We start from the raw sequence: 25,910 nt of genomic DNA, 5'->3' as shown, positions 1-25,910 counted from the left end.
TCACCTGCACACACAGATATCCCCCTAAAATAGCTATAACTAAAAACAAACTAAAAACTACTTCCAAAACTATTCAGCTTTGATATTAATGAGTTTTTTGGGTTCATTGAGAACATGGTTGTTGTTCAATAATAAAATTAATCCTCAAAAATACAACTTGCCTAATAATTCTGCACTCCCTGTACACAAGTCAGTATTACAACTTCTACATTCTGCCAGAATTATGGTCTATGAGTATGTGAGACTGAGTTATTCACAAAATCTTGTAGAGAACTTGGCCCTTTTAACCAACTCTCAGATCATTGTTTCATCTAAGAATTTGACATCTACATAACTACTAAAGAACCTGTTTATTACATACATTTAAAATCATATATACATAAAAAGTAAAATATTACCACTGGAGTGGTATCAGGAAACAAAGATGACTCATGTTAATGATGCTTTGTTCTTAATGGGGCATTAAACAGCTCAAGATATTAATATAAATTGTATTACATGTAGTAAAACAACTTTGCAATATACTTTCATTATTTATTTTGTTCTCCTTTCCTTTTAATTCTGAATATTCGTGGCTTTCCAATTCATGTTAAACTCTAGCATAGCCATTTATATCAATTCCTAATTGGCCTCAGCAGAAAAGGTAACGTAAGTTACAATATGGCGACACCCACTGTTTTATGGATATTTAACTTTACCCATATTTTTTAAATATTAAAACAATGTAATTTTTAAAAATGCATGTACACATTATCGGACTAATCTTTGCTCTGAATACATCATTCAAGCAATGATTTACCGTATTTTTCGCTCCATAAGACACACTTAACCATAAGACGCACCTAGTTTTTAGAGGAGGAAAACAAGAAAAAAAAACCTAAACACTGACTGCAGCACTGTGAAGAGACAGGACAGACATACTAAGCTGCTAGTGCTTACCATGTTGCTGCTGTTAGTTTTCCTCCGGTTATAAGTTATAGTCTCGGCCACTGGAGTTCTGCTAAGATCCTCTGTTCATTTTGAATGGAGAATGTTAGCAGAAATCCAGTCACTGAAACCCTAACTTATCGGGACCAGAGGAAAACAAATAGCAGCAGCATGGTAAGCGCAAGCAGCTTATTATGTCTGTTCTGTCTCTTATCTTCTATGTGCGTACCACCATATGTAGTCCCTATCCCACATCCTGCTCACACAGGGGACACCAAACTTTGAGAATAGTGTGCCTCTTACCTGGGGGGCCAGGATTACCACCACTGTAGTGACACTTCCTACAGCTACAGCTCCTGGAATTCTGGGGTGTCTTTCATAGCAAAAATACAATAACCCCTAATGAAGAGGTGACCCTTTTAGAATGCACTGGTCCCCATGTGTTGGAGCAAATGGTGTACCAGGAACACCAATATAATAATGCAATGTGCTAGGTGTCTTTAGTGGCCCCACAGCCCTTCGGTAGCTGTGTATGCTCAGACTTGCCCTCTCTTCACGGCCCTACTTCCAGATAGCCCAGTGTGTCGCGTCTTTAGCTTGGAGCTGCTCCGCTCCCACAAGCTAACAGCTACAGTGAACTGAACTTGCGATCACTCACTCGTTATGGCTCCTGGTGATGACGTCAGAAAGACGTGGCCGGCTTTAGAGGGGAAGCGATTCCAATGATGTAGCCACCGCTCAATTGTAGTCAGTATCATCCGTCCTAGCAATGCCCAAACACTTAATGCTTTAACCGCTTATGCTCCAAATAGAAACGGCCCATAGAATAAACAGAACACAACGTCTGGAGCAGCAGTTAAAAGAATACTTTATTGATCCTTCTTAAAACCGGATACATGTACACACACAACACATGCCCTTAGTGTGCAAAGCTTATGCGTTTTTGCGTGAACGCCATACTCATAGCTCTCTCACACTAAGGGCATGTGTTGTGTGTGTACATGTATCCGGTTTTAAGAAGGATCAATAAAGTATTCTTTTAACTGCTGCTCTGGACGTTGTGTTCTGTTTTGTCTTTCATAGCAGGCTTCTGCAATCAGCGTGTGCACTGTCCGAAGTCTCAGTCAGTGGGCGAGGCCAAAGGTAACCAACGGTTCACACATTCGCTCCATAAGACGCACAGACATTTCCCCTTACTTTTGAGGGGGGAAAAAGTGCGTCTTATGGAGCGAAAAATACGGTATTTAGTGCTTAATTAATGTCCCTTTAAAGGAAACTAAGACTGGCATCCAAACGCAGATTAATGTCAGTTATTCAAATTTAGATGCAACCATTTTTTATAGTTACTAGGCCATAAGCCTGTCAAGAGGGCAGTCTAATACAAACCCCTAAGCTAAAGTTGCAAAAAATAAAAAAAAGTAAAATTACAGGAAAAAAACAAAGCTATCCAAAATAAAAAATTTAAACCTAAACTAATACCCAAATAAAAACACCCCCTAATTTAATACTAAACTACCAATAGTTCTTAAAATGGCCTTTTGATGGGCATTGCCCTAAGTTAAAACCCCCCACCCACCAAACCTCCCAAAATAAAAAAAACTAACACTAAAAAACCCTAAACTACCCATTGCCCCTAATTTAGCTCTTCTACTGCCCTTAAAAGGGCAATCAGCTCTTTTCCAGCCCCAAAAATCACAATAAAAAAAAAGCCCCCCCGCCCCAAAAAAAAAGTCTAAGACTAAGCCCCAAATAGGTACTCATCATTCTTCAAGTCCGGTGGAGGTCTTCTTCCAGACGGCTCCATCATCTTCCATCTTCATCTGAAATGAAGGCGGCGCAGAGTGGAGGTGCGGAGCTGTCTTCCCCGATGCATCAATCCTCAGCGGTGGTCCTCGGTGGCGTGAAGGCTCCTCTCCATCCGATGTCCTTTGTACACTGAAGATTGAATGCAAGGTACCGCATTCAATTTGGGGTACCTTGCATTCCTATTGGTTGAAATTTTGAAATCAGCCAATAGGATTAGAGCTACTGAAATCCTATTGGCTGTTCAAATCAGCCAATAAGATTTCAGTAGCTCTCATCCTATTGGCTGATTTCAAAATTTCAACCAATAGGAATGCAAGGTACTCCAATAAATATGGGGTACCTTGCATTCAATCTTCTGTGTACGACGAACGATCGCATGAAGAGGAGCCTCCACGCTGCTTAGGATCCGAGCATCGCGGAAGCCAGTTCCGCACCTCCGCTTCGGATGAAGATAGATGATGGAGCCGTCTGGAAGACCTTCTCTGCCGGACTTCAAGAACGGCGAGTACCTATTTGGGGCTTAGTGTTAGGATTTTTTATTTTTAAGATTAGGGATTTAATGGGCTTGAAAAAGAGTTGATTGCCCTTTTAAGGGCAGTAAAAGAGCTGAATGCCATTTTAAGGGCAATGCCCATACAAATGCCCCTTTAAGGGCAATGGGTAGTTTAGTTTTTTTTGGGGTAGGTTTTTTTATTTTTTTGGGGGGGGGGGGGGTTTACTGTTAGGGGGGACTTAGTATTTTTTTAAACGTAAAAGAGCTGTTTAACTTAGGACAATGCCCTACAAAAGAAGGCCCTTTTAAGGACTATTGGTAGTTTAGATTAGGGGGTGTTTGTATTTTGGTGGGGGCTTTTTTATTTTCATAGGGATAAGTTTTTTTTATAATTTTGTTTATTTTTTTCTGTAATTTTAGACTTTATTTTTTGTAATTTAATGTTAGGATCTTTTATTTTAAAATTGTAATTTAGTAGTAATTGGGGTTACTTTAGGGGGTGTTAGGTTAGGGGTTTAGTAATTAAATTGGTTATTTGCATTGTGGGGGGGTTGGCAGTATATATATTAAGTTTATTGCGATGTGGGGGTTTGGTGGTTTAGGGGTTAATAGGTTAATTAGGTTTATTGCGATGTGGGAAGTTGGCAGTTTAAGCGTTAATAGGTTAAACAGGTTTATTGCGATGTGGGGGTTTTGCGGTTTAGGAATATATTAGGTTTATTGCAATGTGGGGGGTTTAGGAGTTTAAGGGACACTGAACCCAATTTTTTTCTTTCATGATTTAGATAGAGCATGCAATTTTGAGCAACTTTGTAATTTACTCCTATTATCAATTTGACTTCGTTCTCTTGCTATCTTTATTTGAAAAAAAAAAATGCACCTAAGCGGGTTTTTTGGTTCAGCACTCTAGACAGCACTTTTTTTATTGGTGGATGAATTTATCCACCAATCAGCAAGAACAATCCAGGTTGTTCACCAAAAATGGGGCGGCATCTAAACTTACATTCTTGCATTTCAAATAAAGATACCAAAAGAATGAAGAAAAGTTAATAGGAGTAAATAAGAACGTTGCTTAAAATTTCATGCTCTATCTGAATCACAAAAGAAAATTTTTGGGTTCAGTGTCCCTTTAATATTTCAATTATGTTATTTGCGGATTAGGAGTTAATTTATTGTTTTGCGATGTGGGGGTTGGCATTTTAGATGTTTGTTAATACTTTGTGCAGGAGGATAGGGTTTTTTGTTATACTTTGTGCGGGCAGGCGTTTTTTGTTTGTTTTGTTCCTTGCGGGTGGTTATGCTTTTTTTTAATTTATTTTTTTTAAGGCTTCTGCTTTGCCTACGCTGCATCCAGATGGATGCAGCCAATATTCCTTTGAGGGGCGTGCGCAACTGGCGACGGACGCTTTACAAACGCGATTATAGTATAGATGAGTAAATGATAGACAGTTTTAGAGCTACTTCTACATCTTAAAATCAATGTAATATCTCTAGATTTACATATCTGAAATGATCATAAAGACTTTGGTACCTGTCTCCATTGTCTAAAATTATAGTTGGGTGTAGATTGTGCTGCTCAGAAGTTTTAGTACGGATACGTTGAAATTGTGGTGCTGAAAATGATTGATTAAAGATGGCAGCAAGGGTGACTGTGGTTCTGATTCCAGGAATGTGTTGTGCGAGTAATCCCTTGATAATGTAAAATGGCCGGCCCTATTCTACAACTTCTGACATCCTTGCTCTTCTGACTGAGCACATTCTGTACTGTCTATCCAGTGCCCAATGCCAATCCTTTCTAGATTTCACTAACACCCCAAGAGTATACCTTTAATGGAACGTGTATGGTTGGTCTAACTCTAACCAGAGGGCTATCCTTCTCCCCCACACAGAATCTCTATCATTTTGAGACCATCAAAGACTTACACCTGTTTATCAGAAAGATAGCCTTAAAGAAAATATATACTAGACATGATAATTGCAATTTAGACGAAATAGCACTATCAAATCTAGTATCTCTTTTGGAAGAAAATAATGAGGAATCTATTACCAACTCGGACTGGCTATCGAAAGTAAAAGCTAAAGCCACCTATATGCCCCAGGTAACGCAATTCCCACAAATTTACACATATTTGAAAGTAGTCAGTAGGGACATTCTAAAACTAGAGATGAAAACATCCTCAAATCTGAACAAACAAGAACAAGCAGCATTAAAAGACATACAAACATGGTTGGACATTATTCTGAAAACATCCGATAAAAGGTTTGTTCTATGGCCAAAAGAAATGTACATAATTGAGGCGCTTAAACAACTGGGAGATAAAAAAATGCTACAAGCTTCTCTCTGGGGACCCCACTTCGGATAAAAATCATTGATAATGCAAAAAAGTTGATATTATAAACAGTAAAGAGCTGAAATATCTGACAGTTGAGAAACCAAAAACAGCAACTCTGTACCTTCTACCCAAAATCTATAAAAATAATTTGACACCCCCTGGAAGACCAATCGTCTCTGGCATAGGAAGCTTGTGTGAACAAGCTTCAAGATATATAGACTTCAGGTTAAGGGATATTGTGTTATTACCTTCTATGTCAGAGACACAATGGATGTACTATGCGAAATCGAAGGTATCATCTTGGATGAAAACACTCTACTTGCAACATGTGATGTAGAATCACTGTACACCTCAACAGATCATGAATGGGGCTGTTTTGCAGTAGAGTATTTCCTGAAAATGGAAGCATCTAATTGTATAGAAAAAAATCTATTCATAATACAACTACTCAGATTTGTACTAAGCCACAACTACTTCGTATTCAACAATAAATTTTATCTCCAAACCAGAGGCAGCGCCATGGGGACAGCTTGCGCCCCAACATACGCAACCTTGTACCTTGGGTGGTGGGAACGGGAAAACGTTTTTGGAGAAAAAAAAATGGCAAAATACACTGAAAACATCATACTATGGCTGAGATACATTGATGATGTCTATTTTATGAAAAGGTCACAAATTAATTTCAGACCTTCATAAAAGAACTGAATTCCAATGATCTGAACCTCAAAATGACATACGAGATCAAACATGACAAAGTAACCTTTTTGGATCTGAGCATATCCAGGGATAGGTTTGGTAAAATTGAAACCAATCTCTACAGAAAAGAAAAAGCTACAAACTATTTTAAGATTCGAAAGTGCACACCACGAGCCAACAAAGAGGGAATCCCATATGGTGAATATTTGCGTCTGCGACGCAACTGCTCATAATTGAAGAACTTCAAAATACAGGCTAAAGACCTAAAAATTAGATTAAAAGAAAGGGGTTATTCAAATTCCATCCTCAAAAAAGCCTATCACAGATCATTACACTTGGTAAGATCAGATCTCCTCGTACCAAAAAGAAAGGAGAATAAAGATAATAAAATAAGGTCCATTGGTACCTATAATGAAGCTCATAAAGAAATAACTGAAATTCTAAAATCGGAACATCCATATACTACATACCGACGATGATCTAGCCAAACAAATAAGCCAGAGTATCAGTCTCATGGAGAAGAGCACCCACAATAAGGGACAATATTGTGAGAAGTCATTTTGTCAAACATGTGAACAGAAGGAAAGACCACTTAAAGGGTACCTATCCCTGTGGAACTTGTAAATTCTGTACATATATTAGTACAGTAAAACAGATGGAAAAATTTCCAAAAGGAACTAGGTATATAAATGACTTCCACAATTGCCGTACCAACAATATAATTTATTGTATTGAATATTGCTGTGGGATGAGATACGTAGGGATGTCTACCAGAGAGCTTAGAACCAGACTGGGTGAGCATCTCGGGAATATGCGAAATGCCAGAAGTGACTTGGATAAAGGAAAGAAAATCACAACGGTAGCTAGGCACTTCCTAAACAAACATGAAGGAAAAGACCTGAAATGCTGGATTCTCTAAAAGGTGAAACCAGGAATTAGAGGCGGAAAATATAGAAACTATGCTCCTCAAGGAAGAAACAAAATGGATCTTTTGGTTACAGACCATGGCTTCGAAAGGCCTGAATGAACAACTTAGCTTTGGTCCATTCCTATAAATTTGTGGTACGGAGTGATAGACCAAATCCCACTATGATACCCCCTTGAGGACCAAATTCCCCTCATTTCAAAGACCATGAAAATCTGTACATATGATACAAATAACCAGAGTTTGAGTGTCCTCCTTTGTTGCGATTCTAACAAACATGTGACAAATATATCCATTACCAAAGCTTTTGGGTCACACCTAGAAGTGAAACCCCCCCTTCCTAACCTAACCATGCTAGGCATTGCATCTCCAATCTGATCAGCAAAACAGCGATGGAAAACTATTTCCCTTTCTGATAATTACAATAATTGTACCCCTCTTTCTCCAATATATGAATACTAATGTGGTATAAATTGAACGTATAACACCTTATTAACCTTAGATCCCCGATATAGGACGATTCTTTCCAATAAAGCACATATCCAATCTCTGTTTATTACACATCTACTACCGATTTGAAATTTATAACATGTATCAAGCTTCTTTGTTATAATCAATCATTGTATCATATTCATTTCATAACTATCGTGTTAGATAGATGTAAAAAAATATATATATATATCTATATCTATATATCTCTATCTATCTATCTATATATCTCTATCTATCTATATATATCATGCTCGTTATAACCGAGCTGACCGGAATGCTATCCTGACAAGTCATTTCAATAGGACTTATACCCAATTTCTGTTTAAACATTTACTTGTAAATTATAACTTATGTGCAAATTTTTACTATAATCGTTCCTTCTGATGATATCAATTACTGAGGTATATACAGGGAGTGCAGAATTATTAGGCAAGTTGTATTTTTGAGGATTAATTTTATTATTGAACAACCACCATGTTCTCAATGAACCCAAAAAACTCATTAATATCAAAGCTGAATAGTTTTGGAAGTAGTTTTTAGTTAGGGGGATATCTGTGTGTGCAGGTGACTATTACTGTGCATAATTATTAGGCAACTTAACAAAAAACAAACATATACCCATTTCAATTATTTATTTTTGCCAGTGAAACCAATATAACATCTCAACATTCACAAATATACATTTCTGACATTCAAAAACAAATCAGTGACCAATATAGCCACCTTTCTTTGCAAGGACACTCAAAAGCCTGCCATCCATGAATTCTGTCAGTGTTTTGATCTGTTCACCATCAACATTGCGTGCAGCAGCAACCACAGCCTCCCAGACACTGTTCAGAGAGGTGTACTGATTTCCCTCCTTGTAAATCTCACATTTGATGATGGACCACAGCTTCTCAATGGGGTTCAGATCAGGTGAACAAGGAGGCCATGTCATTAGATTTTCTTCTTTTATACCCTTTCTTGCCAGTCACGCTGTGGAGTACTTGGACGTGTGTGATGGAGCATTGTCCTGCATGAAAATCATGTTTTTCTTGAAGGATGCAGACTTCTTCCTGTACCACTGCTTGAAGAAGGTGTCTTCCAGAAACTGGCAGTAGGACTGGGAGTTGAGCTCGACTCCATCCTCAACCCGAAAAGGCCCCACAAGCTCATCTTTGATGATACCAGCCCAAACCAGTACTCCACCTTGCTGGCGTCTGAGTCGGACTCGAGCTCTCTGCCCTTTACCAATCCAGCTACGGGCCCATCCATCTGGCCCATCAAGACTCACTCATTTCATCAGTCCATAAAACCTTAGAAAAATCAGTCTTGAGATATTTCTTGACGTTTCAGCTTGTGTGTCTTGTTCAGTGGTGATCGTCTTTCAGCCTTTCTTACCTTGGCCATGTCTCTGAGTATTGCACACCTTGTGCTTTTGGGCACTCCAGTGATGTTGCAGCTCTGAAATATGACCAAACTGGTGGCAAGTGGCATCTTGGCAGCTGCACGCTTGACTTTTCTCAGTTCATGGGCAGTTATTTTGCGCCTTGGTTTTTCCACACGCTTCTTGCGACCCTGTTGACTATTTTGAATGAAACGCTTGATTGTTCGATGATCACGCTTCAGAAGCTTTGCAATTTTAAGAGTGCTTTTTGACTTTTCTGAGCCTGTCAAGTCCTTCTTTTGACCCATTTTGCCAAAGGAAAGGAAGTTGCCTAATAATTATGCACACCTGATATAGGGTGTTGATGTGATTAGACCACACCCCTTCTCATTACAGAGATACACATCACCTAATATGCTTAATTGGTAGTAGGCTTTCGAGCCTATACAGCTTGGAGTAAGACAACATACATAAAGAGGATGATGTGGTCAAAATACTCATTTGCCTAATAATTCTGCACTCCCTGTATATATATATATATATATATATATATATATATATATATATATATATATATATATATATAATAACTACAGTATTAGATGGATCTGAAAAATAAACATACGATATGTTAGTTATAATCACCCGATTGACATACTGCTAAATACTATTATGGCTATTCCTATTAGCTCCGTATCCGATTATCCTCTGTCAAACGGGATGTAAACCTATACATCACGTGAGTACGTGATGTCGTGGCTGCAATATGATTGGTAGCAGTAATCACATGTCCGGGTCACACCCCGTCCCAGATTGACTGGCGCTCATATAAAGATGGATAAACTTTGAGGACGATCCATGCCTTTGAAAAAGCAGCTATTTTGTTTAAAAGAGCTTAATACTTAATTTTGTTGGCCTTGATTGGCATATAGTCTCACTTTTGGGTCTTAATTTTAAAAAAGCGAACTTTCTACCGGTACACTCAATAGTATATGAGGGATTCCTATGAAGGATTTAAGTACGTTGGTTGACATTGCTTGCTAGCACTATGTGAGAATAATACTGCTATTTTCTCCATACCTAGTGGTTCTCATTTTGGGTTAGAGGTAGATACCCATTTGTGAGACTTTTTAATATATCGTATATGCTCTTTTCCTTATAGATAGTAGCCATAGATTAGGGTATATAATTCTATACCTCATATTACAGGAGAAGCCTGCGTAAGACATACTTTTGTGTTTTTCTTGTAAACACCAATTTTTATACTTAATACTTTATTTCTCATGTAATGTTTATGGATGATCTTGTTATTCTATTTTATATACACAGTAGATATTTGGGGTCTGGGTAACAGTCAGGTTAATTTTGTACTTCGCACAAGAGAGGTAGACTTTAGATACATTTGTGGTGGGGCACGGTGTTACTTTGTAGCAATACTTTTCTATTTAGGAATCCTGCAATTACTCGTTACTCACACTGATAATTATTAAAGGATATAATCCCCATATCTATTCAATCCTCTGTGTTGTATATGTTTTTGTTTGTCATGTTTATAATCAAATATCTTTTTAATATATACCAATAAAAGTTATACCTTACAAATTCTATCAGTCCTTCCTATCCATCATCATATAGACAATTAAGTCTCTTAACTCAAGTGTGCCACATATACCTCCTTTTCTCTCTCCTTTTTCTCTTGGATAAATATTTGGTATTTAGGCACTGCCTATGCAGGGATACGTAGGTCTACCCTCCGAGGACATTTAAGAGACCTAATATTCTCTGCCTTACCTCTAATTTTAGAGGATTCTTATTAACTCTAACTCTGTACCTTAACGCTTACCTCACAGGTGTTATTTACTACGTGTGATGTCCCTTTACTCTTAGTATACATTTTAGGTATGTTATGCTTTCTGTTCCAAACCTGAGAAATGCCAAGATTTGAAGGATTCTTTGATTGTAAAGATCAAACTCATCACCACTATGTGAGGTCGATAATGTCTCAGCGATTGCAGTTGTATCTGTGACTGAAGTAGGAGAATTTTTAGACGTGCAAGCTCATGTGAATGTTGTTACGTTGCTTCTGGAGCTGCTGCTGAGACTAGAAGAGAACTTTTTTTTTTATATTATTGTAAACCCTACCCAGATACATCTCGCAAAGTGTACTTGACATCCTCAATTCTAATAAATAATGTACAGAGTTTATAAAGAACTCACCTGTCATAAGTGTTAACCTTTGTTTTTGTTCATTTTATTAGTGGGTTGTAAACTATAGCTGTCACAAATGTGATCTTAGGTTTCACTGATGTTTCTGCTAAAATAATAGACTTCATAGATAAGTTTGGCATCCAATTTCATACTCACCATTTATGGCGGTGTATTGTGGTTTCATTTCATTCTTCCTCAAAAGATTTTACAGCAGATTAAGTTGAATCTTTGCTTTATAATGTCTTTATGCAGTTTGACTGAACTAGCATTTGCATAACATTTACAGTTAGTGTTGTCAGCAGTTTGCCATCTTCTATACCCACATCAATACATTTTGGACGACTTTAGTGCTTGTCTTCGTCACAGTGTTCTATTGCAGAGGGGGAATGAGAGACATTGGCTACACACCAAGCCCCAGCGGAGTTGACAAAAGAGGAATAGCCTATACAGAGTTTTAGAGAAACAATTTTTGCAGTGCTCCCAAAAACAGTGATACCTGCCATTGAGTGCCATCTTAAAGGGACAGTACTATAAATTTATTTTCCCCTTAAAGTGTTTCCAATTACTTGTTAAGCCAGATGCAGAGTTTCAAATAAAATGGGCAATTTAGGCATTTTTGTTTGTTTATGAAATATATATTTCAGCTAATTGAAACCAGAGCCTAATACAATGGATTGAGCTTGTAGGGAAAACAGATTTCTATCTAATTATTTACAAAGTCTTCCTTATCTTATCATTGTTTATTCAAAGGCCAATACTTAGAAAGAACAAAAGAAAATAAAATTTTAATACCTCCGGTACAGTCCCCACTAGGAGCATTATTTCATCTAAACCTTCTAGTTTACAAGGTTGCTGTTTTTTTGTTTTTTTTAACCAGTACTTAAGTACACAAATGTTCAGCAGAGGTGGGGATACAACAGGCGAAATCAGCTATTTAAATGAGAAAATAAAAAGGAAAAAAAAAAGGAGCAATCTCTAAATTTAATACACTCCAGTAAGTAAAATGGATCATTGGGAACTAGGGTTGCACTGATACCATTTATTTTTTATTAAGACCGAGTACAAGTACCAATACTTTTTTTCAAATACTCGCCGATACCAATTACCAATTCTTTTTTTCAATGTAATGCGACAGTTTCTCAAGCACAATACAGACTAATGATAGCTTCTTCATAATTATTAATAAAACAGTTTTATTTGCTTGTCACAAAGTTGAAAAACTAGATGTCACAGAACATGGTTTATAAATAAAAATATTACTATAAAACAACAATTTATGCTAACCTGAAAAATGTATTTATTTCCAGATATGGTGAGTCCACGGCCTCCTCAATTATTGTTGGGAATATCACTCCTGGCCAGCAGGAGGAGGCAAAGAGCACCACAGCTAAGCTGTTAAGTATCACTCCCCTTCCCACAAACCCAAGTCTTTCGACTGAAGGTAAATGGAGAAGAAGAAAAAAACAAAGTAGTAACACAAGGTGTAGAGGTGCCTGATGTTAGTCAGAAAAACTGGTCTTAAAACAAAAGGGCGGGGCCATGGACTCACCATATCCGGAAATAAATAAATAAATCAGGTAAGCATAAATTTTGTTTTCTTTCCTAAGATATGGGGAGTCCATGGCGTCCTCAAGTACAGTTGGGAACCAATACCCAAGCCAGACTACACAGAGGACTAGGGAAGGACAAGACAGGTAGACCTAAACAGAAGGCACCACCGCTTGAAGAACCTTTCTCCCAAATGAGGCCTCAGCCGAGGCAAAAGTATCAAATTTATAAAATTTGGAAAAAGTATGTAGAAGACCAGGTTGCGGCCTTGCAAATCGGTTCCACAGAAGCTTAGTAAAATAAATTAAATCTTCTTCAGACACCAAAACTTCACCTCCTCCTTGCACCAAAGGCAAAGAGAATGACTGAGATTTGTCGGAAGGGGAGTGATACTTAACAGCTTAGCTGTGGTGCTCTTTGCCTCCTCCTGCTGGCCAGGAGTGATATTCCCAACAGTAACTAAGGACGCCATGAACTCACCATATCTTAGGAAAGAAATAAGAAAATGTATGCTTACCTGATAAATTTATTTCTTTGACACGATGAGTCCACGGATCATCTAATTACTATTGGGATATACCACTCCTGCCCAGAAGGAGGCGGCAAAGACCACCACAGCAAAGCTGTTAAATATCACTTCCCTTCCCTCCCACCCCAGTCATTCAACCGAAGTAAAGGAGAGAAAGAAAGCAACAAGCTGCAGAAGTGTCTGAAGTTTATAACATACCAACAACCTGTCTTAAGAAAAAAAATCAGGTAAGCATAAATTTTCTTTTCTTTCTAATGACACGATGAGTACATGGATCATCTAATTACTTTTGGGAATCAATACCCAAGCTAGAGTACACAGATAAGGGAGGGACAAGACAGGGAACCTAAACGGAAAGCACCACTGCTTGAAGAACCTTTCTCCCAAAAGCGGCCTCAGCCGAGGCAAAAGTGTCAAATTTATAGAATTTTGAAAAAGTGTGAAGAGAGGACCAAGTTGTAGCCTTGCAAATCAGTTCCACAGAAGCTTCATTTTTGAACGCCCATGAGGAAGAAACAGCCCTCGTGGAATGAGCCGTAACTCTCTCTGGATGCTGCTGTCCAGCAGTTTCATAGGCAAAACGCATGATACTCTTCAGCCATAAGGAAAGAGAAGTAGCCGTAGCTTTCTGTCCCTTACATTTCCAGAGAAAACCACAAACAAAGCAGAAGACTGACGAAAATCCTTAGTCGCCTGTAAGTAAAATTTTAGTGCATGTACCACGTCCAAATTGTGCAGAAGCCGTTCCTTCTGAGAAGAAGGATTAGGATACAAGGAAGGAGCAACAATCTCCTGATTAATGTTCCAGTCAGAAACTACTTTAGGGAGATACCCTAACTTTGTACGTAAAACTACCTTATCCGAAGAAAATAAAAAAACTTTTACCACTTCCTTGCTCAAACATAGGCAAAGAGAATGACTGGGGTGGGAGGGAAGTGATATTTAACAGCTTTGCTGTGGTGCTCTTTCTGCCTCCTGCTGGGCAGAAGTGATATATCCCAATAGTAATTAGATGATCCGTAGACTCGTGTCATTAGAAAGAAATTAATAACAAAAATACATAAATGTAAGATCACAACCAACCAAAAGTGCAATACAGTTAAAAACATAACAGTGCACTGTTTAATCATGGAAAACAACACTATGGGATTAGATTACCTTGACTGGTACGCTTTACCAATGCTCTCATTACATGTCCAACTCCATTAAAGTCTATGGAGTTGGAAATGTGAACAGAGCATTGGTAAAGCTTTCCAATCGAATAATCTAAATCTAGTCCTATAATTGTAGGATGAGTGTTCATAGGAATTTACTTAATATGTCCTATGAACACTCTTCCTGCAATTATATAAGCTAAGGATGTTCCTCAGAGTACAGTATGTTTTGAGCATAATTGTGCAAGAGAAGAACTAGCAGTAAAACAGACAATCTAGCAATTAGAAAACATTTACAATCTAGCAATTAGAAAACATTTTTCAAAAGTGTTATTCACAAGTTCTTTATAAGGTACAGAAGCATCGCTGCATGTTCAGCTATAAAAGTCTGTTTCTTTTATCAGTAAGGACGTTTGACGCTAAGATGAACAGTCTTTCACTTTCCACACTACTGCATGGGGCAGAAATATATTTTTGGGCCATTAAATCTCAGTCTATTAACTGCCCAGTACTTCAGAGGTTTGTCTGAATAAGGTACAGTGATAACTGTGAACAGAAGTGAACAATTTTAGTTAAGTCTCCACTCCATCTTAAAATGAAATGAGAACATAAAAATCTGAAAAAAATGCCACAAGATGGCATACAGGTAATATCTAAGATCTGGAGGTATCAGTTTAAAGGGACAGTCAACACCAGAAGTTTTGTTGTTTAAAAAGAAAGATAATCCCTTTATTACCCATTCCCCAGTTTTGCATAACCAAAACAGTTCTAATAATACACGTTTTACCTCTAATTACCTTGTATCTAAGCGTCTGCTGACTGCCCCCTTATTTCAGTTCTTTTGACAGACATGCAGATTAGCCAATCAGTGCTCACTTCACGTGCATGAGCTCAATGTTATCTATATGAAACACATGAACTAATGCCCTCTAGTGGTCAAAATGCATTCAGATTAGAGTCAGTCTTCAAGGTCAAAGAAATTAGCATATGAACCTTCTTGGTTTAGCTTTCAACTAAGAATACCAAGAGAACAAAGCAAAATTGGTGATAAAAGTAAAATTGGGAAGTTGTTTAAAATTACATGTCCTGTTTAGATTGATCAACTTTTTCCATAAAATTGTACTTCTTTTAGTTCATAATTTACCAATATATATATTTTTTTTTTTTATTTTACTGTTCTCCACAGAAAATTTTGACAGGCAGGTGGCATTATGAAATAGCCGGGTTGGGGGCAGTGTAATATTTTCTAACATATAATTTTCAGTTACCCAAAAGCACAAATTAACACATTTATTTAATGATATGTGCATTAAAACATGAACATTTTTCTTATTAGCTAATTTTAGATTAACATTAGCTAAAATTTTAGCCGGGTGGTGCATCTGCTAAAAAGGTCCTGGGGAGAAGAGTGTGAGTATATACACACACACAACCCACACATTTTAATCATATACTATTTGCATGATACAACTTCAACTTTGTTATTTGTGTGACTATTTTGCTGTGCATTACAAGTGTTCTACCTATTTATACAGGTGCAGTAATAAACTTGGCATTATGTTGGTGTTTTTTTTCAATGCCCTTGAGAAAACCGTTTATTATCTTATTTGCCCTGCTATCACCAAATACAGACTGTAAATAAAGCAGAATATTCTCAGTAACCTCTAAAGGCTGAATAATTGTGGATGGAGGTCATAAACTGTCTGCTGTATACACACATTCATTTTTATATCATAGTGCCTCCCATTCAAAATACATAAATGTCTGGTTTCTAAATGTTGTTTTTTGAGGTTTATTTAAAAGGCATACAACTTTATAGAAAAAAGACAAATAAATTCTTATGTCACATGAGATAAGATTTCAGTTTTACCAAAGGAACAGGCATTAAAATAAAAAGAATACAAAACACAAAGCTAATATCCTATGTACCATATGAACAATATATAGGTAGTATGCCAATCACCTAGAAACATTCTAAATGACACAATAGGCCACTCTTTGACCTCCAGAAGGAAAAGAAAATATTAAAGCAAAAGAAGGTAATTGTAAACACTTGTGGATCTTAAATGATAAACCTCATTTTTATAGTATTTTATAACATGCATTGGACTATAGAGATGTCATATGAAATAAATGAGTAATTGTTAGTTAATATGGGAACAGATTAGCATGGAGCTTGCAAGAGTCACTCATGGACCTTAAAGAACTGTACAGCCTGAGTAATATTTACACGCAGGGAAATATAAATATGACACACTTATGAGTGGTAGTTACAAAGAGGATATATAGAAACCTAGTCTAATTCTGTTTGCATACATAATAATTGTCAACTTATGAGTAGTAGTAAGCCCCATCAAGTACAATAGTGAGTCGTCAGTTGCACCAGACCCTACAGAACTATATAGCGTAAGTGATATTCACTCATATGGAAATGTAATTATGGAGTACTAATGAGTGATATTTATAAGTAGAGTGAATAAGAACCCAGTCTTATATATATATATATATTTCAGCTATGCAGTCTATCATATGAGTGAGATACTGCCGACCTACATCTATACACCACAATCTAGCAATGTAGAAGTAAAAACTAAAGTAGTTCAATTGGTCAGACATATTAGGTATATCAATATAGTGCACTATGGGGGCAAACTATTTAAACAAGAGACAGTACATATGTCTGTTGATAAATAACTTGTGTTATATCCCTGTAGGGCCATTCATACTGGATTATGATTAACTGAAAGGGGGGAAATTATGGGGAAACTGTTTTGGGTGAGGCTGTGAAAATTTGAACTGTACAAATTATTTACTGAGGTAGCGAAACACTTAAGGAACAAAACATACACAGATATTGTCTAGCTATGCATCTCATAGAAAAAAAACCTCACAAAAATAACTGAAGAACTGGTTGCAATAGGAAGTCCATGGAATTGAAAACCTCAAGGTAGTTTTTCATGAGTCAAATGAAAGACAAATTATTTTAAAACCCAAGTGTTCTCAGATACATATCTTCCCCATGAGGAGCAGAAAATAAACACATATATGTCCCAACACTTAGTACGGTGCATCAATTAAGGCTTCTCAGCAAGTCTCCCCCACGTGTCGTGAGTGCAACCATATAATATATTTTAACATTTTAAACAGAAACAGTAAAGTTACCCCTAAAACTCCTAAGGGTCCGGAATAAACATGAGCACAGACTAACTTTAACATTTGGCATATAAAGACAAATAAGCCTCTAGCCCACTCCTATGCGTAAAGCGCACAAAGTCAGTCCCTCTCTCGGTCTCATGGGGGTAATATGTGCGAGGATATACTTGCCAACATGCAAACATGACCTCCATGGTTGCCATTCAAATGTCTCAGCAGCCTTAGTGGCGTTGCTCCTGAGCGAAGAGAACTCGCACCATGTAGATCTCACTAGTTCCCCTGAGAGTAAGGGCTCCCGATGTTTTTGTGGGCAGCTGAGATTGATTCCATCCAAGTTAAGGTTATCAGCTCTCTTAGGTCCTGCAACATGAGCTTAATGTAAACTTCTCTCTTTAGGGACATGGGAGTGATCAGCACCCGCAGTTTCAGTAGTTACAGGCGATCTGGCAGCACCATGGAGGGTAGGTACATCTGTGATTTTCTGATCTCCCGGGTGAAACCCATCTTCAGACTTTTGAGAGTCTTGCTGGTGGAGGTCACCCTTTGGCACCATATCCTGGAATACTGAGTACAGTAGTCCTTCTAGGCTCCGCTTCACCTCCTGGAAGTGTAGATCTAGAAGAGATTGTAGGCGTCTCTCCCACGCATCCAGCGCCACCATGGATAGGACATTTCAGCAGTCCAGTAGGATCATGGGGTAGTATTGCTTAGGAGTAAAATCGCTGTTCTGATTCAGGCGATGTAAGATTAAAACATCAAACTGATATACTCATATCTCAGCATTAGCTGCTGGGTAACAAGGCCACCGGGCACCTCTCCTGGGGGGTAGAACTAAGGCCGCAACCTCACTAGTGATACCGGGCTCTGATGCCAGGAACTGTTTCCAAAAGCTTAGGCTTATCCAATGTAGGATCTTTAGTGGGTTTTAAATTAAGTTGTGTAGGACAGAAGGAGTCAGCAAAAATGCCATATTATACAAAAAACTATCGGAATGCTGGAGCAGCATGCAGATATGTGACCAGTCATCTGGTTTCTAAATGTTTAAAAACTGTATTAATATGCAAGCATGTATAGTCACACATGAATAAGTTAAAGGGATATGAAACCCACATTTTTTCCTTTTATAATTCAGAAAGGAGTAAATTAGAAATTTGCTTAAAATTGTATGCTCTATTATCAATTTTTCTTCGTTCTCTTGGTATTTTTATTTGAAAAGTAGAAATGTAAGCTTAGAAGTCGGCCCATTTTTGGCTCAGCACTTGTGTAGCTCTTGCAGATTGGTGGCTAAATGTTTTGCTTCTAAATAAGAAACTAATCTATCTACTGAGAAAAAAACTCAATACATTAGCAAAGTTCAGACCTTTATACATGCAACACACAAAAAAACAAAACAAACAAAAAAAACAACAATGTTCCCAACATATAAATGGATCTTGCAGTAGCCTATTCGATCAGTGTTGCCATTTAAAACTATTAGAAATCATTTACAAATGTAATTTTATTAAAATATGTAATTTTATAATTAGCTGATGTTACAATGCTATGTGTTGAAACCACAAAAAAAAAAAAAAAAAAAAAAAAAAAAAAAAAAAGTTAAACACACAGTTAAAGAGCCCCCAGGAGCTCCTGAACACTGCTGGTCCCAAGTGGAAACTGCAGCTGATTTAATTAGCAGTGCGAATAGTAATTCTAGGAATATAATGTAGCTGACATTTTTTAAACAAATACTTGTGTTATGACCAGTTTTGTTATAAATCGTTTAACATATGGAGCTTACCATTCTCTAGTGGAAGGAGACCAACATTTAAAAACATATATATTTTCTATTATTTTAAACAAATACAAGATAGAGATTTTTCACTGCAACATGAAAAAGAAAGCATATGTAAAACAATCTCATTCAGGTTGCCTTCAAAAACACGCACTAGGCCACTTATGGACCCCCATGTGGTGAGCAAATAAGATGACGAAGGTCCCACCAATAACCAGTAGGAGTCGCTCAGGAACCCAGTAAAAAAAATATCTGAGAGACATCAGTGGGAATAAAATGTATCTTTAGATAAGACCACTTCCTGGGTCACAGAAGAAAAGAAAATAAGCAGACTGCACTTACAGAAACTATAGACCATTTACTTGTCTGTCTGTCTATTGCATACCAAATATTTATGTGATAGGGAGCAAAATCTCCATAATTAATAATTTGTAATGCCTGGTTGCAACATATAGCATGTATGCTATAGTCCATACACCCACTACTAGCTATTGGTGTGAAAGGGGGTGAGGGAGTCTGTAGAGTCATGAATAATGAAGCCGCCAGGCCTTCTTTAAAGAGGTTCCCTCCGGGAAGCAGAATATTTTGAAGTCAACAAAATCTCTGTTTCCATCAGCACAGGTAGCTCCTCAGTGAGTTGTATTATGGTATTTGTAAGGAAGGAGGCAAATCACGCTTGAACATGCTTGAAGCTCTCTAAAGAAAATTGTAGGAGTCTCCACCATGTTGGTAGAATGTACGTAAATGCCTTTCAGGTTAGGTTGAGTAGCACTATTTTCATAATGCAGATTTCCTTTTACCGGAGGGTGAAGGGGGCAATGATTGAAGGCCCCCTCACATACCAGCCCACACTAAAAAAAGCTAGCAAAGTTATTAAGATTTACATCCCATTGTGAGCAATGAAATGAAATATCTCTAAAGATTAGGAGATGACTTTAGGAAATGTCACGGTGAATGATCAGCTTTATTTGCTCACGTCTCAGACATGCCAGAAGACTAAACTGGTTTTAATAGTATTACACTATATTTATTTATTTATTTATTTTGGGGGTTCTTTATCCCAAAATGACTGAACACAATTGTATATGCCTGATTACTAATGTGTTTATTTTGTGTATCCTGACAGATTTGATTCTACCACTGTGTGTATGCTGCACTTTTTATTATTATTTTGTACGTTTTTTTTCCATTCTGTGTTATGCATATATTTTTTCATTAAATAGTTTATCTGATTATAGATATTTACTAGTCTTTCTGCAAATATTTTTTATTAAAAGTTTTAATAATTTACCCATTTACTAAAAGGTGAAGAGAAGTCATCTAGTAACAAAAATGTAAGTAAAATGATATACCTCTTTTTGCATGCGATAATATTCATCAATAGCATACTGGTACTTAGGTGTACTGACACCCAGAACAGAAGCAATCTTCTCTCCCATGAAGTCACAAACTGAAAATAAAAGAATAAAATACATGTCAGATATTTGATTAATAAAAGATGCTCTGAAAAATGATACAGAAAAAAACCCACCACACAATATACACACACACAGCTGTGAAAAATGCATCACTTCTAGGTACACTTATGCAGTCAGGGATGTTATAGTTATATAGTCAGATAACATAACAGGTGCCACTGATCATCAGTTTAATATATAGACTTAAATACTATCATTGTCAAACACCATGGCAAGATAGAGCCATCCACAAGGTTCCAGATGTGCTGTCCAAGTTCTTGTGAAGAAGCACAAAGAAATAGGCAATGCTGAGGACCATAGACGTAGTGGTCGCCTAAAGAAAAAGTGCAGCAGATGAAAGACATCTTGCTTAAAAAGGGACACCGAACCCAAATGTTTTCTTTCATTATTCAGATAAAGCATAAAATTTTAAGCAACATTCTAATTTATTCCTATTGTCAATTTTTCTTCGTTCTCTTGCCATCTATTTTAAAAGCAGGAATGTAAATCTTAGAAGCCAGCCTATTTTAGGTTCAGCACCATGGATAGCGCTTGCTTATTAGAGGCTGACATTTAGCCACCAATAAGTATAACCCAGGTTCTCAACCAAAAATGGTCCGGCTCCTATGCATCACATTCCTGCTTTTTAAATAAAGATAGCAAAAAGAACAAAGAAAAAAAATTCCTAATAAGAGTAAATTAGAAAGTTGCCTACTCTGAGACATGAAAGAAAAAATTGGGTTTAGTGTCCCTTTAACCCTTTCCGGTCCTATGTCGGAATATATCTAACAAAGGGATATATTCCGACATAGGACCGGAAAGGTGACAGGACCGGAAAGGTGACAAAGTTCCCAGTTACATTACCAGTGATCGGTGCACAGCTAGGCTAAATGTGGCGCTGTGCACTGATCACTGGTACTAGATTGACACTGCAAGCACAGGGACCGCTGCAGGAAGCGGAACGACCTAGACGGCACTGGCCACCAGCTATCAGATTCCCCGCTGTCCTGGCTGAATGGGGAGAAATGAGAGGCCGGGAGGGAGGGAGGGAGGGAGGAGCCTGGCAGCACAACCCTGATGTGTGCAAGGGATCTGGATAAGCCAAGCCTAATAATCTGCTGTCAGTCTGTGAAGATAGAGAGATAGATATATAGATAGACACACACAGTATCTCACGAAAATAAGTACACCCCTCACATTTTTGTAAATATTTTATTTACAAAATAAAATATTCCATTTAGGGGTGTACTCACTTTTGTAACCAACGGTTTAGACATTAATGGCTGTGTGTTGAGTTATTTTGAGGGGACAGCACATTTACACAGTTATACAGGCTGTACACTCACTACTTTACATTGTAGCAAACTTATTTCTTCAGTTTTGTCACATTAAAAGATATAATAAAATATTTACAAAAAAAATGTAAGGGGTATACTCACTTTTGTGATCTAGAGAGAAAATTATAATGAAAGTATACTGCGCAAAAAAAAAAAAAAAAAAAAAAATTATATATATATATATATATATATATATATATATATATATATATATATATATATATATATATATATATATATATATATATATATATATATATATATATATATATATATATATATAAAAAATAATGTGACAAATCACTGTCCTATCTGTATCCCTAAGGCAGATGGTAAAATATATAAGACCTGCTGGCACACTTATTAAACATGAATAGGCCAAGAAAGGGTTAATGCCATTCACAATCAGAAGATGTCCAGCAGTGCCATCAGCTCAGAATTGGCAAAAACCATAGTCTCAATGCTGAGAAGCAGAGGCAGAACATTAATCAACATGCAATACACCATCACAGGGAGGCATCTGATTGGCCCCAAATTTAATCTGCAGCACGACAATGGCTGCAAACATACAGCTAAAGTCATTAAGAACTATAGTCACTGTAAAGAATAATAAGGAGTTCTAGAAGTGTTGGTATAGTCCTCACACATACCTTTATCTAAACATCAAATCTGAGATCATTAACCCCTTAAGGACCGGGCATTTCAGACAAAAACTTCCCCAAAAGACCAGAGCATTTTGCCATCACTACATTTAAACAGAAATAGAGCCTTTTTTTATATTTACCTATCAAAACTATATTTTTTTTTTAGTAGACAACCCAAAGTATTGATTTAGGCCCATTTTGGTATATTTCATGCCACCATTTCACCGCCAAATGTGATCAAATAAAATTAAAAAAAAATCGTTCACTTTTTCAAAATTTTAGGTTTCTCACTGAAATTATTTACAAACAGCTTATGCAATCATGGCACAAATGGTTGTAAATGCTTCTCTGGGATCCCCTTTGTTCAGAAATAGCAGACATATACGGCTTTGCCATTTCTTTTTGGTAATTAAAAGGCTGCTAAATGCCGCTGCACACCACACTTGTATTATGCCCAGCAGTGAAGGGGTTAATAAGGTAGTTTGTAGGGTTAATTTTAGCTTTAGTGTAGAGATCAGCCTCCCACCTAACACATCCCACCCCCTGACCCCTCCCTGACCCCTCTCAACCAGCTCTATTTCCTCCCCTACGCCACAATGGTCACCCCCATTTTAAGTACTTGCAGAAAGTCTTTTTTTTTATATAAATATATTTTCTGCTGTGTAGGACTCCCCCTTACCCCTCAACCTCCCTGACCCCCCCCCCCCCCCCCCCCCAAACAGCTCTCTAACCCTCCCTCCTCTAACTAGATCCAGCATTTTAGGTACTGGCAGCTGTCTGCCAAAAAACCCGGTTTTCCCAAATGTGACCATTTTATTTCTTTTAAAAAAATGCCCACACTGTTTCTGTAGTGTTAGCTGCCCCCACCTCATTTACCCCCCTCCCAGATCGCTTTCACATCCTCCACTGTATGTTTTCCCCCTCTCCCTCCTTCCCTGCTGCTCTGACCGATTTTTTTTTGTATAGCGTAGCGGTCCGCCCCTCCAGCGATGGGCCGCCCACCCACCTCCCCCCTTACCCTCTGAACACAATCGGCACCACCACTGTCCACAGAGTGGCCCTCTCTGCATCAATAACTCTGTCCGTCTGTTTCTGCAGAAATAGCACAATCGCTATTTTTAGCGAGATTGCGGCAGAGAGAGGCCCAGGACATCAGCAGGGTACATCACTGGTCCTTAAGGGCATAACGACCAGCGTCGTACAGGGTACGGCACTGGTCGTTAAGGGTGAGTAACCCGAAAAGTTGCTGTTTTGTGCCATGATGCTTATATAAAGCATAGATTCTTCATAAGGTTGGGTGCTTTGGACTCTGATTTGTGTGATTTGAGGGGTGTTTGCAGTAGCCCCTATATCACTGGCACCAGGTATAGTGCTGTTTGTCACTTGGACTGTTCGTTTACAAGAAGGGACAGAAGCATCGGAGGCTGCCTAAATCCACATAAGAACTATGGCTAGTTCTCCAAGATTTTAAGAACAACCTACCTGCTGAGTTCCTTGAAAAACTGTCTGCAAGTGTACCTAGAAGAATTGATGCTGTTTTGAAGACAGAGTGGTCACAACAAATATTGATTTTTCTTCTGTTAATTCACTTTGCATTTTGTTAATTGATATTTTTAAAAGCATTCTCACTTTACAGCATTTCTTTCACACCTGCCTAAAACTTTTGCAGAGTAGAGTGTGTGTGTGTGAACATACACAAACTAACAAACCATGACATCTTAATGGCCACGGATACTTTATATAATCCATTAAAAAAAATAATTCTAGCAAAATTTTGGAAACTAAAAATGCTACACTGTATTGTTTACATAATTATTACATTATGCAAGAAGTTAACACATTATGTGGGCCATGGAAATTAAACTATTGTAACGTTTAAAGTATTTTAATCATTGAATAAAGTGCAGTTTAAAACATTTAAAAAAAAAAAAAAAAAAAAAAAAACAGAATTTATGTTTACCTGATAAATTACTTTCTCCAACGGTGTGTCCGGTCCACGGCGTCATCCTTACTTGTGGGATATTCTCTTCCCCAACAGGAAATGGCAAAGAGCCCAGCAAAGCTGGTCACATGATCCCTCCTAGGCTCCGCCTACCCCAGTCATTCGACCGACGTTAAGGAGGAATATTTGCATAGGAGAAACCATATGGTACCGTGGTGACTGTAGTTAAAGAAAATAAATTATCAGACCTGATTAAAAAAACCAGGGCGGGCCGTGGACCGGACACACCGTTGGAGAAAGTAATTTATCAGGTAAACATAAATTCTGTTTTCTCCAACATAGGTGTGTCCGGTCCACGGCGTCATCCTTACTTGTGGGAACCAATACCAAAGCTTTAGGACACGGATGAAGCAAATCAGGTCACCTAAATGGAAGGCACCACGGCTTGCAAAACCTTTCTCCCAAAAATAGCCTCAGAAGAAGCAAAAGTATCAAACTTGTAAAATTTGGTAAAAGTGTGCAGTGAAGACCAAGTCGCTGCCCTACATATCTGATCAACAGAAGCCTCGTTCTTGAAGGCCCATGTGGAAGCCACAGCCCTAGTGGAATGAGCCGTGATTCTTTCGGGAGGCTGCCGTCCGGCAGTCTCGTAAGCCAATCTGATGATGCTTTTAATCCAAAAAGAGAGAGAGGTAGAAGTTGCTTTTTGACCTCTCCTTTTACCAGAATAAACAACAAACAAGGAAGATGTTTGTCTAAAATCCTTTGTAGCATCTAAATAGAATTTTAGAGCGCGAACAACATCCAGATTGTGCAACAAACGTTCCTTCTTTGACACTGGTTTCGGACACAGAGAAGGTACGATAATCTCCTGGTTAATGTTTTTGTTAGAAACAACTTTTGGAAGAAAACCAGGTTTAGTACGTAAAACCACCTTATCTGCATGGAACACCAGATAAGGAGGAGAACACTGCAGAGCAGATAATTCTGAAACTCTTCTAGCAGAAGAAATCGCAACTAAAAACAAAACTTTCCAAGATAATAACTTAATATCAACGGAATGTAGGGGTTCAAACGGAACCCCCTGAAGAACTGAAAGAACTAAGTTGAGACTCCAAGGAGGAGTCAA

At 37.7% G+C, this 25,910-nt stretch overlaps 1 protein-coding gene across 1 annotated transcript in view; it reads right to left on the bottom strand.

The window, feature by feature from the left end:
• The window catches only part of SRP54 (signal recognition particle 54), a 171,535-nt gene that overhangs the window by 29,175 nt on the left and 116,450 nt on the right, over positions 1-25,910 (bottom strand). The window contains exon 16 of the mRNA XM_053697762.1: positions 20,754-20,851. Within this exon, the coding sequence (XP_053553737.1) occupies positions 20,754-20,851 (98 nt within the window). The remainder of the gene's footprint in view (positions 1-20,753; positions 20,852-25,910) is intronic.

This window comes from Bombina bombina, chromosome 1 (genome assembly GCF_027579735.1).
Source record: "Bombina bombina isolate aBomBom1 chromosome 1, aBomBom1.pri, whole genome shotgun sequence".
NCBI lineage: Eukaryota > Metazoa > Chordata > Amphibia > Anura > Bombinatoridae > Bombina > Bombina bombina.
This window is presented reverse-complemented; position numbering and strand designations above follow the sequence as displayed.